This window comes from Lampetra fluviatilis, chromosome 44, assembly GCF_964198595.1.
Source record: "Lampetra fluviatilis chromosome 44, kcLamFluv1.1, whole genome shotgun sequence".
NCBI lineage: Eukaryota > Metazoa > Chordata > Hyperoartia > Petromyzontiformes > Petromyzontidae > Lampetra > Lampetra fluviatilis.
The window spans coordinates 5,778,464-5,804,166 of record NC_136318.1 but is presented as its reverse complement, the minus strand read 5'-3'; the positions used below and the strand labels follow the sequence as shown (position 1 = coordinate 5,804,166).

General features: G+C 49.1%; 1 protein-coding gene across 2 annotated transcripts in view; it reads left to right on the top strand.

Moving 5' to 3' along the window:
* The window catches only part of LOC144947338 (uncharacterized), a 64,483-nt gene that overhangs the window by 4,853 nt on the left and 33,927 nt on the right, over nt 1–25,703 (top strand). Inside the window, exon 1 of one of the 2 annotated variants that reach the window (XM_078876604.1) lies at nt 2,964–3,203. The exons of the other annotated variant lie outside the window; for it this stretch is intronic. Within the exon in view, the coding sequence (XP_078732730.1) occupies nt 3,197–3,203 (7 nt within the window). The 5' untranslated portion in view covers nt 2,964–3,196. Of the gene's footprint in view, nt 1–2,963; nt 3,204–25,703 lie in introns of those variants that run through there. 2 annotated transcript variants of the gene reach the window in all.

Here is a 25,703-nt window from a genome sequence, read left to right as displayed (position 1 = left end):
TCGGTAAAGTCACGTAGAAGGGAAATAATAAAATAATAAAAATAAAACATTAAATAATTCTCATGATGTTTCGGCCACAATGCAAGCAGCCGTCCTCAGGTGAAGAACAGGGCTGTCGGAAAGACAGCGTCTGAATGAACACCACCACGCTTGGCAGCGTATATTTAAGCTGGGTTGGAGGGGGAAGAGCGCCTTGACAAATGAATTTGCATATCAAGAGGAATTTAGCATATTCATGGGAAATGCAAATATCGGATTAGTCACTACTGTTCTTCACCTGAGGACGGCTGCTTGCGTTGTGACCGAAACGTCGTGAGAATTATTTTATTATGTTTTATTTTTATTATTTTATTATTTCCCTTCTACGTGACTTTACCGAAAGAACCAAGAAGAGGTATGGAACAGTCACCATGACGGTCGTAGCGAGAGAAGAGTCATAAGGAGGTGGCTACGTGCCGGTGAGCGAGCGACTTGGTCGTGAGTAAGGGTCAGGGTTGGTGCTGGAAGGGTGTCAGCTCAGATGGTGTCGTTTATTGACACGGTGCTTATAGTAACTTGAAATTAAACAGTTTATATTATTTCGCCGCTGTAAAGTTGCACACGATGAGTCACTTCTTTGAGCTGTTATTCGTGGCCAGGTCGATTGTGAAAAAATTAACCCGTAAAAACAAAGTTTTTCACTATAAATCCTTTATATGCGTGGCGGCTAGAGTCCTCTCGTCCTCTGGCTTGAGATGGCTGCCACCTATGGGTCAGATGATTGCCTGCCACCATTAAGCAATTGGTAATTAAATATAAAAAAAAAAATCCTAAAAAGTGTAAAGTTATGGAAATTTTTTTTAACGAAAATAAATTGTCACGCACAACGAGTCTGTGTGCAAAATGTCAGCTCGATTGGATCACGGGAAGTGGGTTAAAAAACGACCGAAAGATTTGCACGGTTGTAAGCGCGCAAGCAAGCAAGTGAACTTAATATAAAGGATTTAAAAAGAAGCTAATCGCTCAGGGGGCTTTGCCTGGTAAAATAAGAAATAGTTTAGTATTAGTTGTATATTTTTTTAAAGTTATTTTGTTTACCCTTAATATAAATTTTGATTTAACGCTTTCGTGACTGCAGGGATTCATATTCTTGGTTCTTTCGGTAAAGTCACGTAGAAGGGAAATAATAAAATAATGAAGATATTGTTTTTATTAATATTATTTTATTATTTCCCTTCTACGTGCTTTATATTTATATTATTTTTTTAATTTCCTTCTACGGGACTTTACCGAAAGAACCAACAATATGATACCCTTAATATACCTTGCACTTCTGCTGTGTATTGTTGTAAATGTTCTGACCACGTGCCCCCCGACTGGACATCTGTGGGGAGGGGGGGTGGGTGAGAAAGAGCTTCATAGCTCATCAGATTTCCTTCTGCAGTCTACATATTGTGCTTCTATATCTTGTTTAACTTACCTTTCCTAGACTTGGCACTGCTATTGTGTGTTGTCATGTTTGTAACCCGTGCCCCCCCACCCCCCCCTGACTGGAACATTTGTGGGAGGGAAAACATAGATAGCTTTCATAATACAAGTGTTTTTAAATCCTTTACATTAAGTTCACTTGCTTGCGCGCTTACGACCGTGCAAATCTTTCGGTCGTTTTTTAACCCACTTCCCGTGATCCAATCGAGCTGACATTTTGCACACAGACTCGTTGTGCGTGACAATTTATTTTCGTGAAAATTCCAAAATTTTCCACTTTTTAGGAATTTTTTTTTTCATATTTTATTTAAAATACCAATGTGATAAAAATGAAACTCTTACTCAAGAAAAACAGAAATGAATAATAAAATAAAACCGATGCCACGCATATAAAGGATTTATAGTGAAAAACTTTGTTTTTACGGGTGAATTTTTTTTTTGTGTTAGATGGCACGAATATTAATGTGTTGTTAAACCCGCCACCACCAGGCGACACAGCCAATTACCAGAGGTGGGACAAAGTCATTGTTATGCAAGTCCAAGTCGAGTCGCAAGTCATCAAATTCATGACTCGAGTCTGACTCGAGTCCAAGTCACATGACTCGAGTCCACATCTCATAGGTGGGACAAAGTCATTGTTATGCAAGTCCAAGTCGAGTCGCAAGTCATCAAATTCATGACTCGAGTCTGACTCGAGTCCAAGTCACATGACTCGAGTCCACATCTCATAGGTGGGACAAAGTCATTGTTATGCAAGTCCAAGTCGAGTCGCAAGTCATCAAATTCATGACTCGAGTCTGACTCGAGTCCAAGTCACATGACTCGAGTCCACACCTCTGCCAATTACTAATGTGGGTTGTCACGGCAACAGAACGTGCCGATTCGTGACGAGCACAGCACTAAACCGGCGTGTCGGAGAGCAAATCCACAACATTTTACAATTCGAGAACGACGTTTTGCCAGTAATTGCAACCAGCGTCATCAGGCGGACAGACAGATGTGTCAGGGGGGGGGGGAAATAAAGAGGTTTACAGCTCATAGGATTTCCCTCGGTGAAAGCAAAAATAAAGAGTTTTACAGCTGTGGATTTCACACCTGATGACGATTGCTTGTGTTGCAGTGGAAACGTCGTGAGAAATTGTATTGTTTTATATTTGTATTATTTTATTATTTCCTTTCTACGTGACTTTACCGAAAGAACCAAGAAGATGAATCCCTGCAGTCACGAAAGAAGCTTTAAATCGAAATTTAGCTTTACAGCTCATAGGATTCCCCTGAGTAAAAGCAAAAAATAAAGAGCATTACAGCTCATGTTGATTTCCCCTGGGCGAAAGCAAAAAATAAAGATCTTTAAAGCTCAAATAACAAAAATATTCGAAGTGCCGTCGCCTTGGAAACGGCGGCAGTGCGTCCCTTACCAAGATGGCCGCCTCCATGCCTGCGTCACGTGTCGATGACGTCACAGCCCGACACGTGTTGACTGCGAGCAGCAAGAAGCGGCGGCGGCGGCGGAGGCGTTGAAGGTGGTGGCCGATTCGGTCGCGAATTTTGTTTAAAATTTAATTTAAGAGTTTTTATTTGTTTGTCGTTTATCGGGCGGGGAGGTTTCGTTTGAAGTTGCGCGGGGTTTCTTTTTTAAATGTTTGTCGTTGCTTAAAAAAAACGCGGAGCTGGATTTATTTATTTATTTCTCGTTTGGCGCCGAGCGAAGCTGACAGCTGCGGATGCGATGAGAGGTCAGAGTTGAGTTTTTTTGTATTTGCTGGTAATAGATGAACACTGAAATTTAATAACGTTAAAGGGGGTCACGTTATAGAGCTTCTCGCCATCATCTCCTGGCGGTGGATAAAACTAGGAATCATTTTTTAAAGAGGAACAGCAGTTGTGTGCCAATCCGTCATGGTAATGTGGAATTTCCACCACGGGTAGAGGGTTTTCAACAGCACCACCCCACCCCGCTTGGTTAAGCAGACGCTGTGAGGAGTGTTAGTTTCTCAAATGCATTACCTACTTACAATCCCTGACGTAGTATGCTTCCATACTGGATTTCTATTTACAGCCTGTACCGTAATGTGATACTGTACACTGAATATAGCCTCTTTGTCCAGCCGACTGGGGAGGATTGACCATACTTCACCACGCTGGTCACTGGGGGTTGGGGGAAGGTGGGGCGGAAACCCGTGACAGCTTCAGAGAGATCGCACGCCACTGATGTTGGCCGTGGCGGGGACTCAAACTCAGGTGGCCGAGTTTCGCTAACTGCGGCGCCACCGCTCCACCAGATTTTGAGCTATAATCGATTGCCAGCGTGGTGAGGTCTGGTCAACAACACCCCATGACCGGCGTGGCGTGGTGGGAGGCCTTCATCCAGCAGTGGATGGATCGTGGCTGGAATTTATGAACAATTTATAACGTCACGAAGTGCCTTGATGTGCATTTAACATAATATTTGAGTTTAAAAAAATAGTTACTGTAATGCATCAATTCTTGTTTTTTTGTTTGTTTATCATGGCGTTGGTCATACATCCCAATGTATCAGGACTTAATGACCTTGAGACTCCGTAGCATCATCATCATCCACAAGTCCATTTACTTTTCTTAGCCGTCAATATGATGTCTCGCCAACTTGCGTGTGTTCTCTGACCCACGTGTTCTCTGACCCACGTGTTCTCTGACCCACGTGTTCTCTGACCCACGTGTTCTCTGACCCACGTGTTCTCTGACCCACGTGTTCTCTGACCCACGTGTTCTCTGACCCACGTGTTCTCTGACCCACGTGTTCTCTGACCCACGTGTTCTCTGACCCACGTGTTCTCTGACCCACGTGTTCTCTCTCTGACCCACGTGTTCTCTCTCTGACCCACGTGTTCTCTCTCTGACCCACGTGTTCTCTCTCTGACCCACGTGTTCTCTCTCTGACCCACGTGTTCTCTCTCTGACCCACGTGTTCTCTCTCTGACCCACGTGTTCTCTCTCTGACCCACGTGTTCTCTCTCTGACCCACGTGTTCTCTCTCTGACCCACGTGTTCTCTCTCTGACCCACGTGTTCTCTCTCTGACCCACGTGTTCTCTCTCTGACCCACGTGTTCTCTCTCTGACCCACGTGTTCTCTCTCTGACCCACGTGTTCTCTCTCTGACCCACGTGTTCTCTCTCTGACCCACGTGTTCTCTCTCTGACCCACGTGTTCTCTCTCTGACCCACGTGTTCTCTCTCTGACCCACGTGTTCTCTCTCTGACCCACGTGTTCTCTCTCTGACCCACGTGTTCTCTCTCTGACCCACGTGTTCTCTCTCTGACCCACGTGTTCTCTCTCTGACCAACGTGTTCTCTCTCTGACCCACGTGTTCTCTCTCTGACCCACGTGTTCTCTCTCTGACCCACGTGTTCTCTCTCTGACCCACGTGTTCTCTCTCTGACCCACGTGTTCTCTCTCTGACCCACGTGTTCTCTCTCTGACCCACGTGTTCTCTCTCTGACCCACGTGTTCTCTCTCTGACCCACGTGTTCTCTCTCTGACCCACGTGTTCTCTCTCTGACCCACGTGTTCTCTCTCTGACCCACGTGTTCTCTCTCTGACCCACGTGTTCTCTCTCTGACCCACGTGTTCTCTCTCTGACCCACGTGTTCTCTCTCTGACCCACGTGTTCTCTCTCTGACCCACGTGTTCTCTCTCTGACCAACGTGTTCTCTCTCTGACCCACGTGTTCTCTCTCTGACCCACGTGTTCTCTCTCTGACCCACGTGTTCTCTCTCTGACCCACGTGTTCTCTCTCTGACCCACGTGTTCTCTCTCTGACCCACGTGTTCTCTCTCTGACCCACGTGTTCTCTCTCTGACCCACGTGTTCTCTCTCTGACCCACGTGTTCTCTCTCTGACCCACGTGTTCTCTCTCTGACCCACGTGTTCTCTCTCTGACCCACGTGTTCTCTCTCTGACCCACGTGTTCTCTCTCTGACCCACGTGTTCTCTCTCTGACCCACGTGTTCTCTCTCTGACCCACGTGTTCTCTCTCTGACCCACGTGTTCTCTCTCTGACCCACGTGTTCTCTCTCTGACCCACGTGTTCTCTGGTCTCGGTGGACATTCATGCGTGTCCACCTCTCCTCCACGCTTCTTCGCCAACTCCACACTTAGTGCCTCTATCGTACACCGCCGCGCCTGGGTCGGAGGGGGAGGAAACGGCAAAACGGCACGAGACTGGTGTAGTAGCTCCTGAAGCCCTCTTCGTCGTGAGCAGCAGTAGCAGCAGACCTACGGTGACATTGGCGTTGTAGCTGCTGGATGGATACCATGCTGCTGCCATCACTGCGCTGGGATAGAGCGCACACGTGATTCCGTGTGGCACCCTTTCCACGCGCGTTACGCGCTGGTCCCAGTGTCCTGCGAATTAAGAGGAGCCTTGTGTTTGATGTCTGTGCTCTTCAGCGGATCCCCTTGTATGCGTATGCATGTTGAACTTCTTTTGCACCGTACGTAGCCAACAGTGCTCATCTGTGGTGCGTGGATGGACAACAAACTAAACACACAAAAACATCTTGGTGGTGGTGCTGCTGCTGCCAGCGTTGGCAGTGGTGTGCAAATAATAACAACAACCACTTTACACACAGGTCAATAACAACACTGTTGCCTTAAAATGCAGAAAAAGTACATAAGCGGCGACGTTTCGGGCAATGGCTCCTTCACAGAAGGCCTCTCGGTGTGCTGTGAAGAAGGGCCGTTGCCTGAAACGTTGCGTAAAGGCGACAGTGTCGTCGATCAACGCGTTGAGTGTCTGCTTGGTAGGCAGTGCGAGTTCAATGGATTCGGTAAGAATTATTTCTTTGATAATTGTTTTTTTACCCTTTTTTCTGGCAACAAAACTGACACCTTTTTTTACAAGGAGTCATGTTTGCATTGACCACAATACCTGCTGTCGGAATGCAAACAAAAAACACAACTCTGATAATGTGCACTGTCCTTGAAGTTGATTGGTCCACACCCGAGACAGCTTTCCTTAGAGCCTAGTCTCACATGGTGTTGGACCAGATGACGCCAAAAGGCGCACAACTCAAAGACAATGCACCATCAGAGTATGAGAGCTCGGGGTAAGCATTTACACCATTGGAACCTCATTTGCCAGAAGAAAAAATATTATAATTGTTTTTACCCTTTGTTGTGTGTGTGTGGACCAATCAATTTCAAGGACAGTGCATACATTATCAGAGTTATGTTTTTTGTTTGCATTATGACTGCAGGTATTGTGGTCTATGCAAACATGACTCCTTGTAAAAAAGGTGTCAGTTTTGTTGCCAGATAAAAGGGTAAAAAAACAATTATCATATTTTTTCTTCTGGCAAATGAGGTTCCAATGGTTTCAATGCATTCGTTAAGAATGATTTCTGTTTTTAAACAATTCCGTGGACACAACGCGATCTGGCATGGTTTTACTTAGCTCGTTCATTCAATGCCCAACAAAGTGGTCGTTTGTCTGTTTATTATTTTACACGCTTTCTATTCACTCACTCCGTCTGTTGTTGTTGTTGTATCCTCAAATCGTGTAACTCAATTTTAACCCACTTCCCAATGTGGTATCGACTGCAAACTTGGTATACTTATGTCATACTGATGACAATACTATATTCTATCACAAAAACATTTAAACATATATTATATATGTTATGTTTCGGCTTGGGTTTAATTGTCCTGGAGTCGTGGAGTTCTTCCATTATTCGCACGGTACGTTTCATTAAAGTGTGTTTTTAAAAAAAGTATTTTTTAAATATTACTTATTGAGACGCGTTTCTGGCACGTAGGGAGGAGAGAGGCACGAATACACAAACGAGCACAAAAGACAAAAGGTCCCCCCCCCCCCTCCCCGTGTCGCCTTTACCGCACTGTTGGAGCACCTTTGAAGGCCGACACGGAGGTGTGGGTGTGTGCTGGGAGGCGAGCTACCACGCTTTCCCGGCCACCTTTGTTTCCCCAAGTTGTTTACACACTCCCCGAGGCTTGCCGTGACGTAAGGGACCACGTGGTGATTTACAGGCAACGTGAGTTGAGCGTGGACAGTTAGAGCCGTCAAAAAGATTGTTTAAAAATATTATAATTTTTGTAATGATAGAATATGGTATTGTCATCAGTATGACACACCTATACCAAGTTTGCAGTCGATAGCACATTGGGAAGTGGGTTAAAATTGAGTTACAAGATTTGAGGATATACAACAGAGTGTGAGTTTAAAAAAAACGTGTAATAAATAATGACAAAAATATCTGCAGTGCTAAAGGTTGGATGGGGGAGTGTTTGTAAGTTGTGGGAGGCCCTTTCACTAGCAGTGACACGAGCGAGATATTGCAGGTGCTGCGACCGTACCTCGTCTGATGGACTTTCATTTCAGAATCTTTTTTTATACCGGAGGAATCCGATGAGCTATGAAGCTCTTTTCACGGAGAAACACAATCACGCTGTCTCTCTCTCTCTTACTCACAAAAGTGCAGAGCGAGAAAGAGACTGGAATTTTGACAAGGAAAGGCAGAGGTGGAGTTTTGTAGATGTTAAATTTCGATTTAAAGCTTTCGTGACTGCAGGGATTCCTCTTCTTGGTTTTTTCGGTAAAGTCACGTACAAGGGAAATGATAAAATAATACAAATAAAACATAATAAAATTTCGATTTAAAGCTTTCGTGACTGCAGGGATTCATCTTCTTGGTTCTTTTGGTAAGGTCACGTAGAATGGAAATAATAAAATAATAAAAATAAAACATAATAAAATAATTCTCACGACGTTTCGGCCACAACGCAAGCAGCCGTCCTCAGGTGAAGACCAGGTCTGTCGGGGAGACATTCAGACTCTGTCTTCTCGACAGACCTGGTCTTCACCTGAGGACGGCTGCTTGCGTTGTGGCCGAAACGTCGTGAGAATAATTGTATAATGTTTTATTTTATTATTTCCATTCTACGTGACTTTACCGAAAGAACCAAGAAGATTTCTAAATGTTATTTGCAAGAGTGTTTAAACAAGTCCCCTCGCCTCTTTAGAGAGCTCCTTGTCTGTCACTGTGGGGCAGTGTGTGTTGATGCAGTACAGTTCGGGGCGGTTTGCGTGGGGATTATTTAAGTTGCGGTTTTTGAGGTGGAATTTTTCTTTTAAAATAATACAGACGCCGCACACGAGACAAATATCCCCCGTGTAGCCTCCAGAGACTTGTGGAGCAAGTGTTGCTTGCGATTAACACCTACGGAGAAGGCCAGCACGGCACACGAGGGGGGGGGGGTGGCCAGCACCTCCCCATCCACCTTCGTCTCCCTAGTGGGAATGTTGACACCGCCACTGCTACTCATTTGTGTTGCATGTCTGTTGAACTTCTTTCGCGCCGTACGTAGCCAACCGTGCTAATCGGAGCGGAATCGACCTCGGGGAGGCCCAGGACCGGTTCAGATAATCGTCCTTGGTGCTGGTGGTGCTGGTGCCAGCCGTGAGTGGGAATCAAACTCGGGCCACCAGGTTCACGGTTGTGCTAACCGCTCCCCAGAATGGGACCCACAGCGCACACACGTGTAGCCACGTGTGCCCATGTGCGCCCACATGCCATGCTCACAGACACACCACGCACTGCGCCAGCTTAGTCTGGATGTCTCATCCTGAGGGTGAGTGCCAAAACAACGAGGGGCCCGTTTGTTTGGATTGCAGAGAGAGGTGGTGGTGGTGGCGGCGTGTGCGAGGGAGCGGTGGGAGGGCGGTTAGCGCTACGCTGCGCCAGGAACCCGGCCACTCCCGAGTTCGATTCCCGCTCACGGCCACCAACACCGGCAACGAATATCTGAACCGGTCCTGGGCCTCCTCCCCTAGGTCGACTCAGCCTCAAATGAGTACCTGGACCAGTGGTGTGTTGACGTTGCAACTGGGGAGACAAAGGCGGCCGGGCGTGGTGTTGGCCACCCACCCTCTTGTGTGTCGTTCCGACCTTCATAGGTGCTGCTCGCAAACAGCACTTGCCCCAACGGTCTGCTGAAGGCTATCCGGGGGATCTTTGTCTTTGTTGCTCGCTAACAGTACAGCACTTGCCCCAAGAGTCTGTTAAAGGCTATCTGGGGGATCTTTGTTGCTCGCTAACAGTACAGCACTTGCCCCAACAGTCTGCTGAAGGCTATCCGGGGGATCTTTGTCTTTGTTGCTCGCTAACAGTGCAGCACTTGCCCCAACAGTCTGTTAAAGGCTATCTGGGGGATCTTTGTCTTTGTTGCTCGCTAACAGTACAGCACTTGCCCCAACAGTCTGTTAAAGGCTATCTGGGGGATCTTTGTCTTTGTTGCTCGCTAACAGTACAGCACTTGCCCCAACAGTCTGTTAAAGGCTATCCGGGGGATCTTTGTCTCTTTGGGTGTTACTGTGCCGGCTGCCAGAGAGTTTGGCAGCGGTGCCAGAATAGTAGTGGGGGAGGTGGTGGTGGTTGGTGGTGATGGTGGTTGGTGATGGTGGTGGTGGGTGGTGATGGTGGTGGTGGGTGATGGTGATGGTGGGTGGTGGTGGTTGGTGATGGTGGTGGTGGGTGGTGATGGTGGTGGTGGGTGATGGTGATGGTGGATGGTGGTGGTTGGTGGTGATGGTGGTGGTGGTTGGTGGTGATGGTGGTGGTGGTTGGTGATGGTGGTGGTGGGTGGTGATGGTGGTGGTGGGTGATGGTGGTGGTGGTTGGTGGTGGTGGGTGATGGTGGTTGGTGGTGGTGGTTGGTGGTGGATGGTGTTGGTGGATGGTGATGGTGGTGATTGGTGATGGTTGGTGGTTGGTGGTGGTGGTCATTTTAACGTGGTGTTGTTGTTGTTGTTGTTCGCTTGCTGTGGTCTGGGACTGTTGTTGTTATTTTGCCGTCTTGCCCAAGCTTGCCTTTTTTGTTGACAAATTGCCAGGAATTGATAAACTTTTGCAATTTGCACTCGCATACTTTATTTATTTACTTGCTTACCTCTCCCATACTTTGCAATCCTATCGGTTGTTTTCGTGTCGTTTGTTGTTGTGACTTTCTGACCCGCCCCCTACTGGACATCACTGAAGTCGAGCTTCAGGAACTCATCGGATTCCTCCAGTCCGAATAAATATTCTGATCAGTGATGGTGGTTGGGTGGTGGTAGTGGAGGTGGTAGTGAAGGAGGAGGTGGTAGTGAGGAGGTTGTTGGTGGTGCTGGTTAATGGAGGTGCTGGAGATTGGTGGTGGTGGTGGTGCTGGTTGTTGGATTGAAGTTAACTCTTGCTGCCATTGTTTCAACTGCTGCTCCTTTATACCAAAACCGAGGGCAGTGAGTCTCAAGCCTCCTGTTCGAGGAGGTTCCTGCCAGGTCCCCGCAGTAGCGGTGGGTACGGGATGACAATGATCATCCTGCCGCTGTGTGCGTATACATGGGGAGCGGTGGTGCAGCGGTTAGCGCTACGCTGCGCTACGAACCCGGCGACCCGAGTTCGATTCCCGCTCACGGCCGCCAACACCGGCGACGATTACCTGAACCGGTCCTGCGCCTCCCCTAGGTCGACTCGGCCTCAAACGAGTAACTGATGCGGTGCGCCAACATCGCCACTTGGGGATACAAAGGTGGTCGGGCGTCGTGCCGTCCCATCCTGCATCGGGTGCTCCTCGCGAACAGCACTTGCCCCAACAGTCTGTTAAAGGCTACACGGGGGATCTTTGTCTTTGTACGATCCCTATTGAGCACATTTGCAACGTAATCTTTATAAACATTTGAGCACGTGGTGATGGCCCACGTGATCTCTAGCGTCCACCGTGAAACTAAACAAAACGGTGCGCGTGCTTAAAGTAGTCGTAGTCGTGCAGTGCACTCGTCTATGTATTTATTACGGTTGACACACGACGCACGCCGCAAGTATCATCAGAATGTCTTTATACCGGAGGAATCCGATGAGCCATGAAGCTCTTTTTTTCCACAGATGACCTTTTAGGCGTGGGTAGCCCACGCCCGGAACCTGGATTCGAACCGTGAACAACGGATGAGGGGGGGAGGTGAGGATCGCCAAAGCGAATCGCGTGAAGGCGACGGGGGACGGGACGTGGGGAAACATCTGTCTGGAAAATGTCGAAAAAAAAATCAGTCGAACACTGAGAGCCCGGCCACCCACCCACCACCACCACCATCCCCGTTTGGTTGCCTGGGCAACTCACGAAACTGTAGCCTGGATTTGTTCTTGAAAAATAAACAAACTCAAGAAAATTCACCAGGCAGATTTATTTTGGTTGTGTGTGTGTGCGTGCGCGTGTCCGTGTGTGTGTGTACTCGGTGTGCTTGCGAACAGCACTTGTCCCGACAGTCTGTTAATTCTATACGGGGGATCTTTGTATTTGTATCTGTGTACATGTGTTCTTATATCCATGTGTCCGTGTGTATGTACTCTGTGTGCTTGCGAACAGCACTTGTCCCGACAGTCTGTTAATTCTATACGGGGGATCTTTGTATTTGTATCTGTGTGCATGTGTGCTTATATCCATGTGTGTGTGTGTATCCATATGTGTATGTACCTGTGTCTGTGATGGGCGTAAGTTGTTTTTTGTGTAATATGTATTTAGTGCCGTGGCCAACAGTAGTCAGGCCCAAACTGGATTCTATTTGCTTGGCTCTTTACAATCAAATCCCCAATTTTATATCAGCAATGGCGCTACTTCTTCCTGCGTTGCTTCATCACGTTCGGGGGAGGGGGGCGGTGGCAGCGATTTGCCACCCGCCAGAGGTCGCAACCGGGTACCCGATACCCGATACCCGGCTACCCGTACCCAGCCGGGTACGGGTACCCGTTTGTGACCCTGGTGTGGCCGGGTACGGGTAGGCCGTGAGTCACTGGTGAGTCACCGTTTGTCACTCATTTCCCAACGTCTTGTCTCTTCTCACAATTCAAGTTCCTAGAATCAACCCACCCGCGCCTGCAACATGGCTTCATCCCAGAGGTCGCAATCAGGTACCCGATACCCGTACCCTACCCGTACCCGGCCGGGTACGGGTAGCCGAGTATCGGGTAGGGTACGGGTACCTGTTTGCGACCCTGGTGCGGCCGGGTACGGGTACGGGTAAGAGATGATCGGCCAAGCCGCACTGAGGCCAGCGTGGTGAAGTATGGTTAACCAACCTCCACAACCTTCAATTCATCCAGCAGTGGATTGGCTCTAAATTGTTGCAGAGTTACGAATTGATCGGTCGGAAAGCGGTCATGTAATGACCATGCTCGCTTCTGCGATTGGCTGGCGGGACGCTTTCATGAACTCCGACGAGGTCACTTGCCATTGCCAAAGTTCGGTGACTGGAGGTCACGACACTTTGGGCAGAGCCGTGAAGTTTGGGTGAAAATGTGAAGGTGTTTTATCCGCCCGGTGCTCCGCGTGTGGTTGTGAGCTTTTAGTCCCCTCTACGGCTGCCTCGTTCTGCCCCAACAGCACTGAAGAGTAGGGCAACATACCCTGTAGAGCGGTGCTCTGGAGCTTACCCACGTGGAGGCTCTTCTGCCAGCAGTGGTATGAGTGAGCAATTGCAAGGCTGCACCTGTACTTTATTGCCGGAGGGTGGCTGCCGCCATGTGTGGCTTTTGGGTAATGTGATTAATACTCAACTTTAACCCCACACACACACGGCAATCATACACACACACAGGCCTCTCATACACACGCACAGGGAAATCATACACACACACAGGCCTCTCGTACACACACACACACGGCAATCATACACACACAGGCCTCTCGTACACACACACACACGGCAATCATACACACACAGGCCTCTCGTACATACACACACACGGCAATCATACACACACACAGGCCTCTCATACACACGCACAGGGAAATCATACACACACACGGTCCTCTCGTACACACACACACACACACGGCAATCATACACACACACAGTCCTCTCGTACACACACACACACGGCAATCATACACACACAGGCCTCTCGTACACACACACACACGGCAATCATACACACACACAGGCCTCTCATACACACGCACAGGGAAATCATACACACACACGGTCCTCTCGTACACACACACACACACGGCAATCATACACACACACAGGGAAATCATACACACACACAGGCCTCTCATACACACACACACGGCAATCATACACACACAGTCCTCTCGTACACACACACAGGGAAATAATACACACACACAGGCCTCTCGTACACACAGACAAAGATCCCCCATATAGCCTTAACGGACTATTGGGGCAAGTGCTGTTAGCGAGCACCTATGAAGGCCGGCACGGCACACGAGGCGGTGGGTGGCCGGCACCACGCCCGGCCGCCTTTGTCTCCCTAGTGGCGATGTTTACACATCGCACCAGGTACTCGTTTGAGGCTGAGTCGACCTAGGGGAGGCCCGGGACCGGTTCAGATACTCGTCACTGGTGTTGGCCGTGAGCGGGAATCGAACCCGGGTCGCCAGGTTCATTGCGCAGCGCACTAACCGCTGCACCACCGCTCCCTTACACACACACAGGCCTCTCATACGCACAGGGCTGTCATATACACAATCACAAAGATCCCCCGTATAACCTTTACAGACTTTTGGGGCAAGTGCTGTTAGCGAGCACCTATGAAGGCCGGCACGGCACACGAGGCGGTGGGTGACCGGCATCACGCCCGGCCGCCTTTGTCTCCCTAGTGGCGATGTTTACACACCGCACTAGGTTATCATTTGAGGCTGAGTTGACCTAGGGGAGGCCCAGGACCTTGTCAGATAATCGTCACTGGTGAGGTTGGGTCACCGGGTTCGTATTGCGGCACGCTAACCGCAGACACTGCTGCTGCTCCCCACAAACACACACAGCACACGCACACACACAGCGCACACAAACACACACACACACAGCACACACACACAGCACACACAAACACACACACAGCACACACAAACTCACACACACACACAGCACACACAAACACACACACAGCACACACACACAGCACACACAGCACACACACAGCACACACACACAGCACACAAACACCACACACACCCCTTACACACACACAATTACACAAACACACCACACAAACACCACACACACCCCTTACACACACACACAAACACAACACACACACCGCTTACACAAACACTTACACAAACACACCACACACACCCCTTACACACACACAATTACACACACACCACACACACCCCTTACACACACACCCCTTACACACACACCCCTTACACACACACCACACACACCCCTTACAACAACAACCGCCATTCGCCACTAAGTGGCGGTGACGTCACCACGACGCTTGTGCCAGGCCATGTGCACATACACACACACCCCTTACACACACACCCCTTACACACACAATTACACACACACACCACACACACCCCTTACACACACACCCCTTACACACACACCCCTTACACACACACCCCTTATACACACACACAATTACACAAACACACCACACACACCCCTTACACAACACACACACCCCTTTCAAACACACACAATTACACAAACTCACCACGCACACCCCTTACACACAAACACACACAATTACACAAGCACACAAACACACGCGGGTGGCGCTGACAGGCAAACACTCGCCCCCCATTGACCGTCACTCGGCACAAACAAATTAAAATTGCCATCATTTACGTGTATGGCCGAGGCCTGATTTTCTTCTCTTCGCTCCGTGTGTTATTTACGCCGCGGTTGTCAACAACACGGCTTGTTTACCTTATATATTTATAACCACACACACACTCACTCGCAGTCACACACACACACGTGTGAGTGTACACCAGCAGGGCATGTTTACGGAGGGAAGCCGTCCATTTCATTACTCACCCGGGTCTCCCAAAGCCACGCGTTTGGTCTTGGTGAGTAAGTAGCTGCATCTGTAACTTGCATATCTTTATGAATAATTAATCTCTTTTGTTTAAAGTGTTTTGTCCGAGATGACTTTTTTTTTCTTTTTTCGTAAACGAAAATTTATTCGATTTCGTGTCGAATTTTCGGTCGATGCGCCGTCGCCCGTTTCTCCTGCAACGCTGTTGCTTTTGCGCCGATTTATCTCTGGTTGTTGTTGTTGTTGTCCTGATGGCTTCTTGGTTGTTTGTGTGCGTGCGCGTGCGCAAAATTCATGATCGATTTGAATATCATCGACCAATTTGTTCGCAAAAGTGTTCCGCGTAACGAGCCGTCGTGCCATCGGTTCGAGCGAATGAATGCGTCCCTTGGGTGTCAGGGTTGTGCCCAGGGGGGTGGGCTGCGTGTGCCATGCGCGTGTGATCCACCTTGTGAGGAAGGGGGCCCTCCTGGTGGCATTTTCATGAGTTTGTTGGGGGGGGGGGGGGGCGCTAACTAATTGCAGACGCTAAGGACAGGCACCTTGCGAGCACCCGTGGTTTCTTCACGCGTGTTAAAGTGTTGCTTTTGAAGTTGCATTACTTTATTTTTTTTATTCTAATTTGTATTGCTCACGTGAAAAAAAGAAGTTGTTCAAGAACGGAACTTTTTGGGGGTCTGAAACGCAACTCGGCTTTTAACACAGGAGTCGATGGGAAAACGATGATCGTTTAACGAATTTTCACTTAACGAGCACATCCGCGTGTACACACACACACAACACAGACAAATATCCCACGTGTAGCCTTAACAGACTTTGGGGCAAGTGCTGTTAGCGAGCGCCGATTAAGGCCGGCACAGCACACAAGGGTACGGGTGGCCAGCACCATGCCCGGCCACCTTTGTCTCCCTAGTGGCGATGTTTACACACCGCTGCACTATCACTCCCCGCACCCACACACACACACACGCAGGCGGGTACACGCATGTGCGTACACACACACACACGGGCGGGTACACGCATGTGCGTACACACCCACACATGCACACGCGGGCGGGTACACACATGTGCGTACACACACGCATCTCTCTGCCTGTTGCTGTGCACGCCCGCTCACCGAGCCTGTTTACATTTTTTACTGTCAAGTGAACCCGCCGTGTTTACCAAACAAGGAGCAGCTTGGCGTGGGTCCGCTGGCACAACACGTGGGCGGCGCAACCGGGGCCCGGCAAATTGACACCGGCAGCAAGTTTCCCGGTGCGGTGGAGTTGCAGCGCTAATGGTTGCAGTTTTGAACGGCTTCTAAAAAGCGCCATCTAGCCAGGGATGAACGATTGACAAGTCAGGGGCCCGCGGTTCAAGTCAAGAATGGAGATGACCGTGTGGTCGGTAGCTGAATAACAAAAGCTGTGTGTGTCTGTACGGTGTGTTTGAGATGATTTTGCACCGTACGCAGCCAACGCACAACGCGAACCAGCTCCCAAATTGACACCAGTAGCGGGTTCTCCGGCGCTGCGGCGCTGAATGGTTGCAGTTGAATGACTTGGAAGTACTTATCTACCTGGGGATTAGTGATACTGGTAGGAACCTCCTGGTTACACCAGCCCACAGGGGATTATTGTGTCCGTCCGTCGTGCTTCCAAAAATGGGTGGAGAGGGGAGGGAGGGGCTGGGTGGGGAGGGTGGGGAGGGGCTGGGTGGGGAGGGTGGGGAGGGGCTGGGTGGGGAGAGGCTGGGTGGGGAGGGTGGGGAGGGGCTGGGTGGGGAGGGGCTGGTCACCCCGTGGTGCCCTTATAAAACTCAACGTTTAACCTACTCACGCCGGCTTGTGCCCGCCCTCGCAGTCGGCCATATTTGCGGAATACACCACGCCGCCGTTGACCCTGGTTCTTCACGTTCTGCAGATGTAGATGCCACCACCGCCATCTATTGCCCGGCGGTTGAACTTACGACTCTCGGTCCAAACAGGCAACGGGACAATGTTTGTTCGTATCTCTTAATGTCCATAAGTCGAGTAGTTCCTGTACACAGATTCGGTGGTAACGTGTATACCTCACGGCTACAAGTTCCTGGGTTCGATTCCTGACTCGGGCACCTTTCTACGTGGGATGTTGTACGTTCTCTCCTCTTGTTCTGCATGGGTTTCCTCCAGGTTTTCCAGTTTCCTCGAGTAGCTCAGGAAATAAAATTGGTATTGGCCAAAAAGCATCACAATGCTGGCAAATTATCAGTAAATGACTCGCTCGATAACACAGCAGTAGCAACATCTCCCACCCCCATACAGGCGAAAAACTTGGCAGGACCCTCTTAACAATGAGTCTTGAGAGTCGGGCGTTGCTGGGTAAACAAGCTTGGTAATAAGCATGTATTATGTTGAACTTATTTCACACTGCACGTAGCCGACTGTGCAAACTGTGGCTCACTTGAACGTCAGTTTCAGTCGAGGTTTAGACAGTGGTGGGTCTTTGTGAGAGTTTGAGTCTGGGTTTAGTCAGCGATGGGTCTGGTTGAGAGTTTGATTCTGGATTTAGTCAGCGATGGGTCTGTTTGAGAGTTTGAATCAGGGTTTAGTCAGCGATGGGTCTAGTAGAGTCTGAATCAGGATTTATTCAGCGATGGGTCTGGTTGAGAGTCTGAGTCAGGGTTTAGTCAGCGATGGGTCTGGTTGAGTGTTTGAGTCAGGGTTTAGTCAGCGATGGGTCTGGTTGAGAGTCTGAGTCAGGGTTTAGTCAGCGATGGGTCTGGTTGAGAGTCTGAGTCAGGGTTTAGTCAGCGATGGGTCTGGTTGAGTGTTTGAGTCAGGGTTTAGTCAGCGATGGGTCTGGTTGAGAGTCTGAGTCAGGGTTTAGTCAGCGATGGGTTTGGTTGAGAGTTTGAGTCAGGGTTTAGTCAGTGGTGGGTCTGGTTGAGAGTTTGAGTCAGGGTTTAGTCAGTGGTGGGTCTGGTTGAGAGTTTGAGTCAGGGTTTAGTCAGTGGTGGGTCTGGTTGAGAGTTTGAGTCAGGGTTTAGTCAGCGATGAGTCTGGTTGAGAGTTTGAGTCAGGGTTTAGTCAGCGATGGGTCTGGTTGAGAGTTTGAGTCAGGGTTTATTCAGTGGTGGGTCTGGTTGAGAGTTTGAGTCAGGGTTTAGTCAGTGGTGGGTCTGGTTGAGTGTTTGAGTCAGGGTTTAGTCAGCGATGGGTCTGGTTGAGAGTTTGAGTCAGGGTTTAGTCAGCGATGAGTCTGGTAGAGAGTTTGAGTCAGGGTTTAGTCAGCGATGAGTCTGGTAGAGAGTTTGAGTCAGGGTTTAGTCAGCGATGAGTCTGGTTGAGAGTTTGAGTCAGGGTTTAGTCAGCGATGGGTCTGGTTGAGAGTTTGAGTCAGGGTTTAGTCAGTGGTGGGTCTGGTTGAGTGTTTGAGTCAGGGTTTAGTCAGCGATGAGTCTGGTAGAGAGTTTGAGTCAGGGTTTAGTCAGCGATGGGTCTGGTTGAGTGTTTGAGTCAGGGTTTAGTCAGCGATGGGTCTGGTTGAGTGTTTGAGTCAGGGTTTAGTCAGCGATGGGTCTGGTTGAGAGTCTGAGTCAGGGTTTAGTCAGCGATGGGTCTGGTTGAGAGTCTGAGTCAGGGTTTAGTCAGCGATGGGTTTGGTTGAGAGTTTGAGTCAGGGTTTAGTCAGTGGTGGGTCTGGTTGAGAGTTTGAGTCAGGGTTTAGTCAGTGGTGGGTCTGGTTGAGAGTTTGAGTCAGGGTTTAGTCAGTGGTGGGTCTGGTTGAGAGTTTGAGTCAGGGTTTAGTCAGCGATGAGTCTGGTTGAGAGTTTGAGTCAGGGTTTAGTCAGCGATGGGTCTGGTTGAGAGTTTGAGTCAGGGTTTAGTCAGTGGTGGGTCTGGTTGAGAGTTTGAGTCAGGGTTTAGTCAGTGGTGGGTCTGGTTGAGTGTTTGAGTCAGGGTTTAGTCAGCGATGGGTCTGGTTGAGAGTTTGAGTCAGGGTTTAGTCAGCGATGAGTCTGGTAGAGAGTTTGAGTCAGGGTTTAGTCAGCGATGAGTCTGGTAGAGAGTTTGAGTCAGGGTTTAGTCAGCGATGAGTCTGGTTGAGAGTTTGAGTCAGGGTTTAGTCAGCGATGGGCCTGGTTGAGAGTTTGAGTCAGGGTTTAGTCAGTGGTGGGTCTGGTTGAGTGTTTGAGTCAGGGTTTAGTCAGCGATGAGTCTGGTAGAGAGTTTGAGTCAGGGTTTAGTCAGCGATGGGTCTGGTTGAGTGTTTGAGTCAGGGTTTAGTCAGCGATGGGTCTAGTAGAGATGGAATCAGGATTTATTCAGCGATGGGTCTGGTTGAGAGTCTGAGTCAGGGTTTAGTCAGCGATGGGTCTGGTTGAGTGTTTGAGTCAGGGTTTAGTCAGCGATGGGTCTGGTTGAGAGTCTGAGTCAGGGTTTAGTCAGCGATGGGTCTGGTTGAGAGTCTGAGTCAGGGTTTAGTCAGCGATGGGTCTGGTTGAGTGTTTGAGTCAGGGTTTAGTCAGCGATGGGTCTGGTTGAGAGTCTGAGTCAGGGTTTAGTCAGCGATGGGTTTGGTTGAGAGTTTGAGTCAGGGTTTAGTCAGTGGTGGGTCTGGTTGAGAGTTTGAGTCAGGGTTTAGTCAGTGGTGGGTCTGGTTGAGAGTTTGAGTCAGGGTTTAGTCAGTGGTGGGTCTGGTTGAGAGTTTGAGTCAGGGTTTAGTCAGCGATGAGTCTGGTTGAGAGTTTGAGTCAGGGTTTAGTCAGCGATGGGTCTGGTTGAGAGTTTGAGTCAGGGTTTAGTCAGTGGTGGGTCTGGTTGAGAGTTTGAGTCTGGGTTTAGTCAGTGGTGGGTCTGGTTGAGTGTTTGAGTCAGGGTTTAGTCAGCGATGGGTCTGGTTGAGAGTTTGAGTCAGGGTTTAGTCAGCGATGAGTCTGGTAGAGAGTTTGAGTCAGGGTTTAGTCAGCGATGAGTCTGGTAGAGAGTTTGAGTCAGGGTTTAGTCAGCGATGAGTCTGGTTGAGAGTTTGAGTCAGGGTTTAGTCAGCGATGGGTCTGGTTGAGAGTTTGAGTCAGGGTTTAGTCAGTGGTGGGTCTGGTTGAGTGTTTGAGTCAGGGTTTAGTCAGCGATGAGTCTGGTAGAGAGTTTGAGTCAGGGTTTAGTCAGCGATGGGTCTGGTTGAGTGTTTGAGTCAGGGTTTAGTCAGCGATGGGTCTAGTTGAGTGTTTGAGTCAGGGTTTAGTCAGCGATGGGTCTAGTTGAGAGTTTGAGTCAGGGTTTAGTCAGTGGTGGGTCTGGTTGAGAGTTTGAGTCAGGGTTTAGTCAGCGATGGGTCTTGTTGAGTGTTTGAGTCAGGGTTTAGTCAGTGGTGGGTCTGGTTGAGAGTTTGAGTCAGGGTTTAGTCAGCGATGGGTCTGGTTGAGAGTCTGAGTCAGGGTTTAGTCAGTGGTGGGTCTGGTTGAGAGTTTGAGTCAGGGTTTAGTCAGCGATGGGTCTGGTTGAGTGTATGAGTCAGGGTTTAGTCAGCGATGAGTCTGGTTGAGAGTATGAGTCAGGGTTTAGTCAGCGATGGGTCTGGTTGAGTGTATGAGTCAGGGTTTAGTCAGCGATGGGTCTGGTTGAGTGTTTGAGTCAGGGTTTAGTCAGTGGTGGGTCTGGTTGAGTGTTTGAGTCAGGGTTTAGTCAGCGATGAGTCTGGTTGAGAGTTTGAGTCAGGGTTTAGTCAGCGATTGGTCTGGTTGAGAGTCTGAGTCAGGGTTTAGTCAGTGGTGGGTCTGGTTGAGAGTTTGAGTCAGGGTTTAGTCAGTGGTGGGTGTGGTTGAGAGTTTGAGTCAGGGTTTAGTCAGTTGTGGGTCTGGTTGAGAGTTTGAGTCAGGGTTTAGTCAGTGGTGGGTCTGGTTGAGTGTTTGAGTCAGGGTTTAGTCAGCGATGAGTCTGGTTGAGTGTTTGAGTCAGGGTTTAGTCAGCGATGGGTCTGGTTGAGTGTCTGAGTCAGGGTTTAGTCAGCGATGGGTTTGGTTGAGTGTTTGAGTCAGGGTTTAGTCAGCGATGGGTCTAGTTGAGTGTTTGAGTCAGGGTTTAGTCAGCGATGGGTCTGGTTGAGTGTTTGAGTCAGGGTTTAGTCAGCGATGGGTTTGGTTGAGTGTTTGAGTCAGGGTTTAGTCAGCGATGGGTCTAGTTGAGTGTTTGAGTCAGGGTTTAGTCAGCGATGGGTCTGGTTGAGTGTTTGAGTCAGGGTTTAGTCAGCGATGGGTCTGGTTGAGAGTTTGAGTCAGGGTTTAGTCAGCGATGGGTCTGGTTGAGAGTTTGAGTCAGGGTTTAGTCAGCGATGGGTCTAGTTGAGTGTTTGAGTCAGGGTCTGGTTAGGATTTTTCCTGAGGTTAAAGTCTGCAACATGCAAGAATGTGGTGACTGGTGTTGGTTGTTGTTGAGGCTGTGGCCACTGCTGTTGTTGTTTTTGTCTTTGAGTGGGCGTGTGTTTTTGGAGGGTGAATGTGTGTTTGTCTAGGGTGTGTGTGTGTGTGCACGCGTGTGTGTGTGTGTGGCCGGGTTTAGTGCATTGCGCTACGAATCAAAAAGTGATCGCTCATGACCTTCAACAGTTAAACTGGTCCTGGGCCTCCCCTAGGTCGACTCAGCCTCAAACGAGCAGCGTGTAAACCACCAGCAGCAGGGAGACAGCACTAACAGCACTTGAAGCTAGTCTGTTCAAGGCTATACGGGGACCTTTGTCTTTATGTGCCCGCGCGCGTACGTGTGTGTTGCTAGTTAACACACACACACACACGTGTGTGTGTGTGTGTACATGTACGTGTGTGTGTACATGTGTGTGTGTGTACATGTACGTGTGTGTGTGTTGCTAGTAAGTACAGGTGGACGTGTGTTTTGTCTTTGTGTGTGTGTGTACGTGTAAATGTGTGCGTGTATTGTAGGTGTGTGTACATGTATGTGTACTTGGGTAAGTGTGTGTGTGTTTTGTCTGCGTGTGTGTGCACGTGTGTGTGTGTGTTTTGTCTGCGTGTGTATGCTTGTGTGTCTGTGTTTTGTCTCTGTGTGTGTGCGTGTGTGTATGCGTGTGTGTGTGGGCACGTGTGTGCGTTTTGTCTGTGTGAGTGTGCACGTGTGTATTTTTTGTCTGTGTGTGTGTGTATGTGTGTACGCATATGTGTGTGTACGCATGTGTGTGTTTTTCTGTGTGTGTGTACGCGTGTGAGTGTGCACGTGTGTGTGTTTTGTCTGTGTGTGTACGCGTGTGTGTGTGTACGTGTGTGTACGCGTGTGTGTGTGAGTGTGCACGTGTGTGTGTTCTGTCTGTGTGTGTGTACGCGTGTGTGTGAGTGTGCACGTGTGTGTGAGTGTGCACGTGTGTGTGTGTACGCGTGTGTGTGTGTGCACGTGTGTGTGAGTGTGCACGTGTGTGTGAGTGTGCACGTGTGTGTGAGTGTGCACGTGTGTGTGTGTACGCGTGTGTGTGAGTGTGCACGTGTGTGTGAGTGTGCACGTGTGTGTGTGTACGCGTGTGTGTGTGTGCACGTGTGTGTGTGTTCTGTCTGTGTGTGTGTACGCGTGTGTGTGTGAGTGTGCACGTGTGAGTGTACGCGTGTGTGTGTGTACGCGTGTGTGTGTGTACGCGTATGTGTGAGTGTGCACGTGTGTGTGAGTGTGCACGCGTGTGTGTGTACGCGTGTGTGTGTGTGTGCACGTGTGTGTGTGTTCTGTGTGTGTGTACGCGTGTGTGTGTGAGTGTGCACGTGTGAGTGTACGCGTGTGTGTGTGTACGCGTGTGTGTGAGTGTGCACGTGTGTGTGTTCTGTCTGTGTGTGTGTACGCGTGTGTGTGTACGTGTGTGTACGCGTGTGTGTGTGAGTGTGCACGTGTGTGTGTACGCGTGTGTGTGTACGCGTGTGTGTGTGTGCACGTGTGTGTGTTCTGTCTGTGTGTGTGTACGCGTGTGTGTGTACGTGTGTGTACGCGTGTGTGTGTGAGTGTGCACGTGTGTGTGTTCTGTCTGTGTGTGTACGCGTGTGTGTGAGTGTGCACGTGTGTGTGTGTTCTGTCTGTGTGTGTGTGAGTGTGCACGTGTGAGTGTACGCGTGTGTGTGTACGCGTGTGTGTGTGAGTGTGCACGTGTGTGTGTTCTATCTGTGTGTATGGTTGCGGCCGCTGTGGTTGTTATCGTTCTTTACTTTGTGTAAACAACGCCGAGGGGAGGGTGGGGGAGTTGGAGCCACAGCCAAATGTCTCCGAGGCACAAACATCACCACCAACATCGCAACCAACATCATCACCATCATCATCACCACCAACATCATCACAACCATCACCAACATCACCACCAACATCGCAACCAACATCATCACCACCAACATCGCAACCAACATCACCACCATCATCATCACAACCATCACCAACATCACCACCAACATCACCACCAACATCACATCCATAACCAACATCACAACCATCACAAACATCACCACCAACATCACAACCATCACAACCATCACAAACATCACCACCAACATCACCACCAACATCGCAACCATCACCACCACCACCACCAACATCACATCCATAACCAACATCACAGCCATCACCAACATCACGACCAACATCACATCCATAACCAACATCACAACCATCACCAACATCACCACCAACATCACATCCATAACCAACATCACAACCATCACCAACATCACCACCAACATCGCAACCACCATCATCATCACCACCAACATCACATCCATAACCAACATCACAACCATCACAAACATCACCACCAACATCACAACCATCACAAACATCACCATCATCACCAACATCACCAACATCACCACCAACATCACATCCATAACCAACATCACCACCAACATCACAACCATCACAAACATCACCATCATCACCAACATCACCAACATCACCACCAACATCACAACCATCACAAACATCACCACCAACATCACAACCATCACATCCATAACCAACATCACCAACATCACCAACATCACCACCAACATCACATCCATAACCCAACATCACAACCATCACCAACATCACCACCAACATCGCAACCAACATCGCAACCACCATCATCATCACCACCAACATCACATCCATAACCAACATCACCACCACCATCACCAACATCACCACCACCATCACCACCATCACCATCACCAACATCACCACCAACATCGCAACCAACATCGCAACCACCATCATCATCACCACCAACATCACATCCATAACCAACATCACAACCATCACAAACATCACCACCAACATCGCAACCGACATCACAACCATCACCATCATCACCACCAACATCACATCCATAACCAACATCACAACCATAACCAACATCACAACCATCACCAACATCACAACCATCACCACCACCACCAACATCACATTCATATCCAACATCACAGCCATCACCAACATCACCAACATCACGACCAACATCACAACCATCACCAACATCACCACCATCATCACATCCATAACCAACATTACAACCATCACCAACATCACCACCAACATCACCAACATCACAACCATCACCAACATCACCACCAACATCACCAACATCACCACCATCATCATTACCACCAACATCACAACCATCACCAACATCACCAACATCACCACCATCATCATTACCACCAACATCACATCCATAACCAACATCACCACCACCATCATTACCACCAACATCACAACCATCACCAACATCACCAACATCACCACCAACATCACCACCACCATCATCATCACCACCAACATCACAACCATCACCACCACCAACATCACATCCATAACCAACATCACCACCACCATCATCACCACCAACATCACAACCATCACCACCACCAACATCACATCCATAACCAACATCACCACCATCACCAACATCACCACCAACATCACAACCATCACCAACCACCAACATCACATCCATAACCAACATCACCACCAACATCACCACCACCGCCATCATTACCACCAACATCACTAACATCGCAACCAACATCACCACCACCATCATCACCACCAACATCACAACCATCACCACCACCAACATCGCAACCATCACCAACATCACCACCAACACCACCACCATCATCACCACCAATATCACAACCATCACCAACATCACAAACATCACCACCAACATCGCAACCAACATTACCACCAACATCACAACCATAACCAACATCACCACCAACATCACATCTATAACCAACATCACCACCAACATCACCACCAACATCACAACCATAACCAACATCATCACCATCATGAACACAAACAAACATCACCACCAACATCACAACCAGAACAAACATCACAACTAACAACCACCACTAACAACATCACTACCATCATCACCACCACTAACAAACAAAATCACCACCAACACCGCCACCATCAC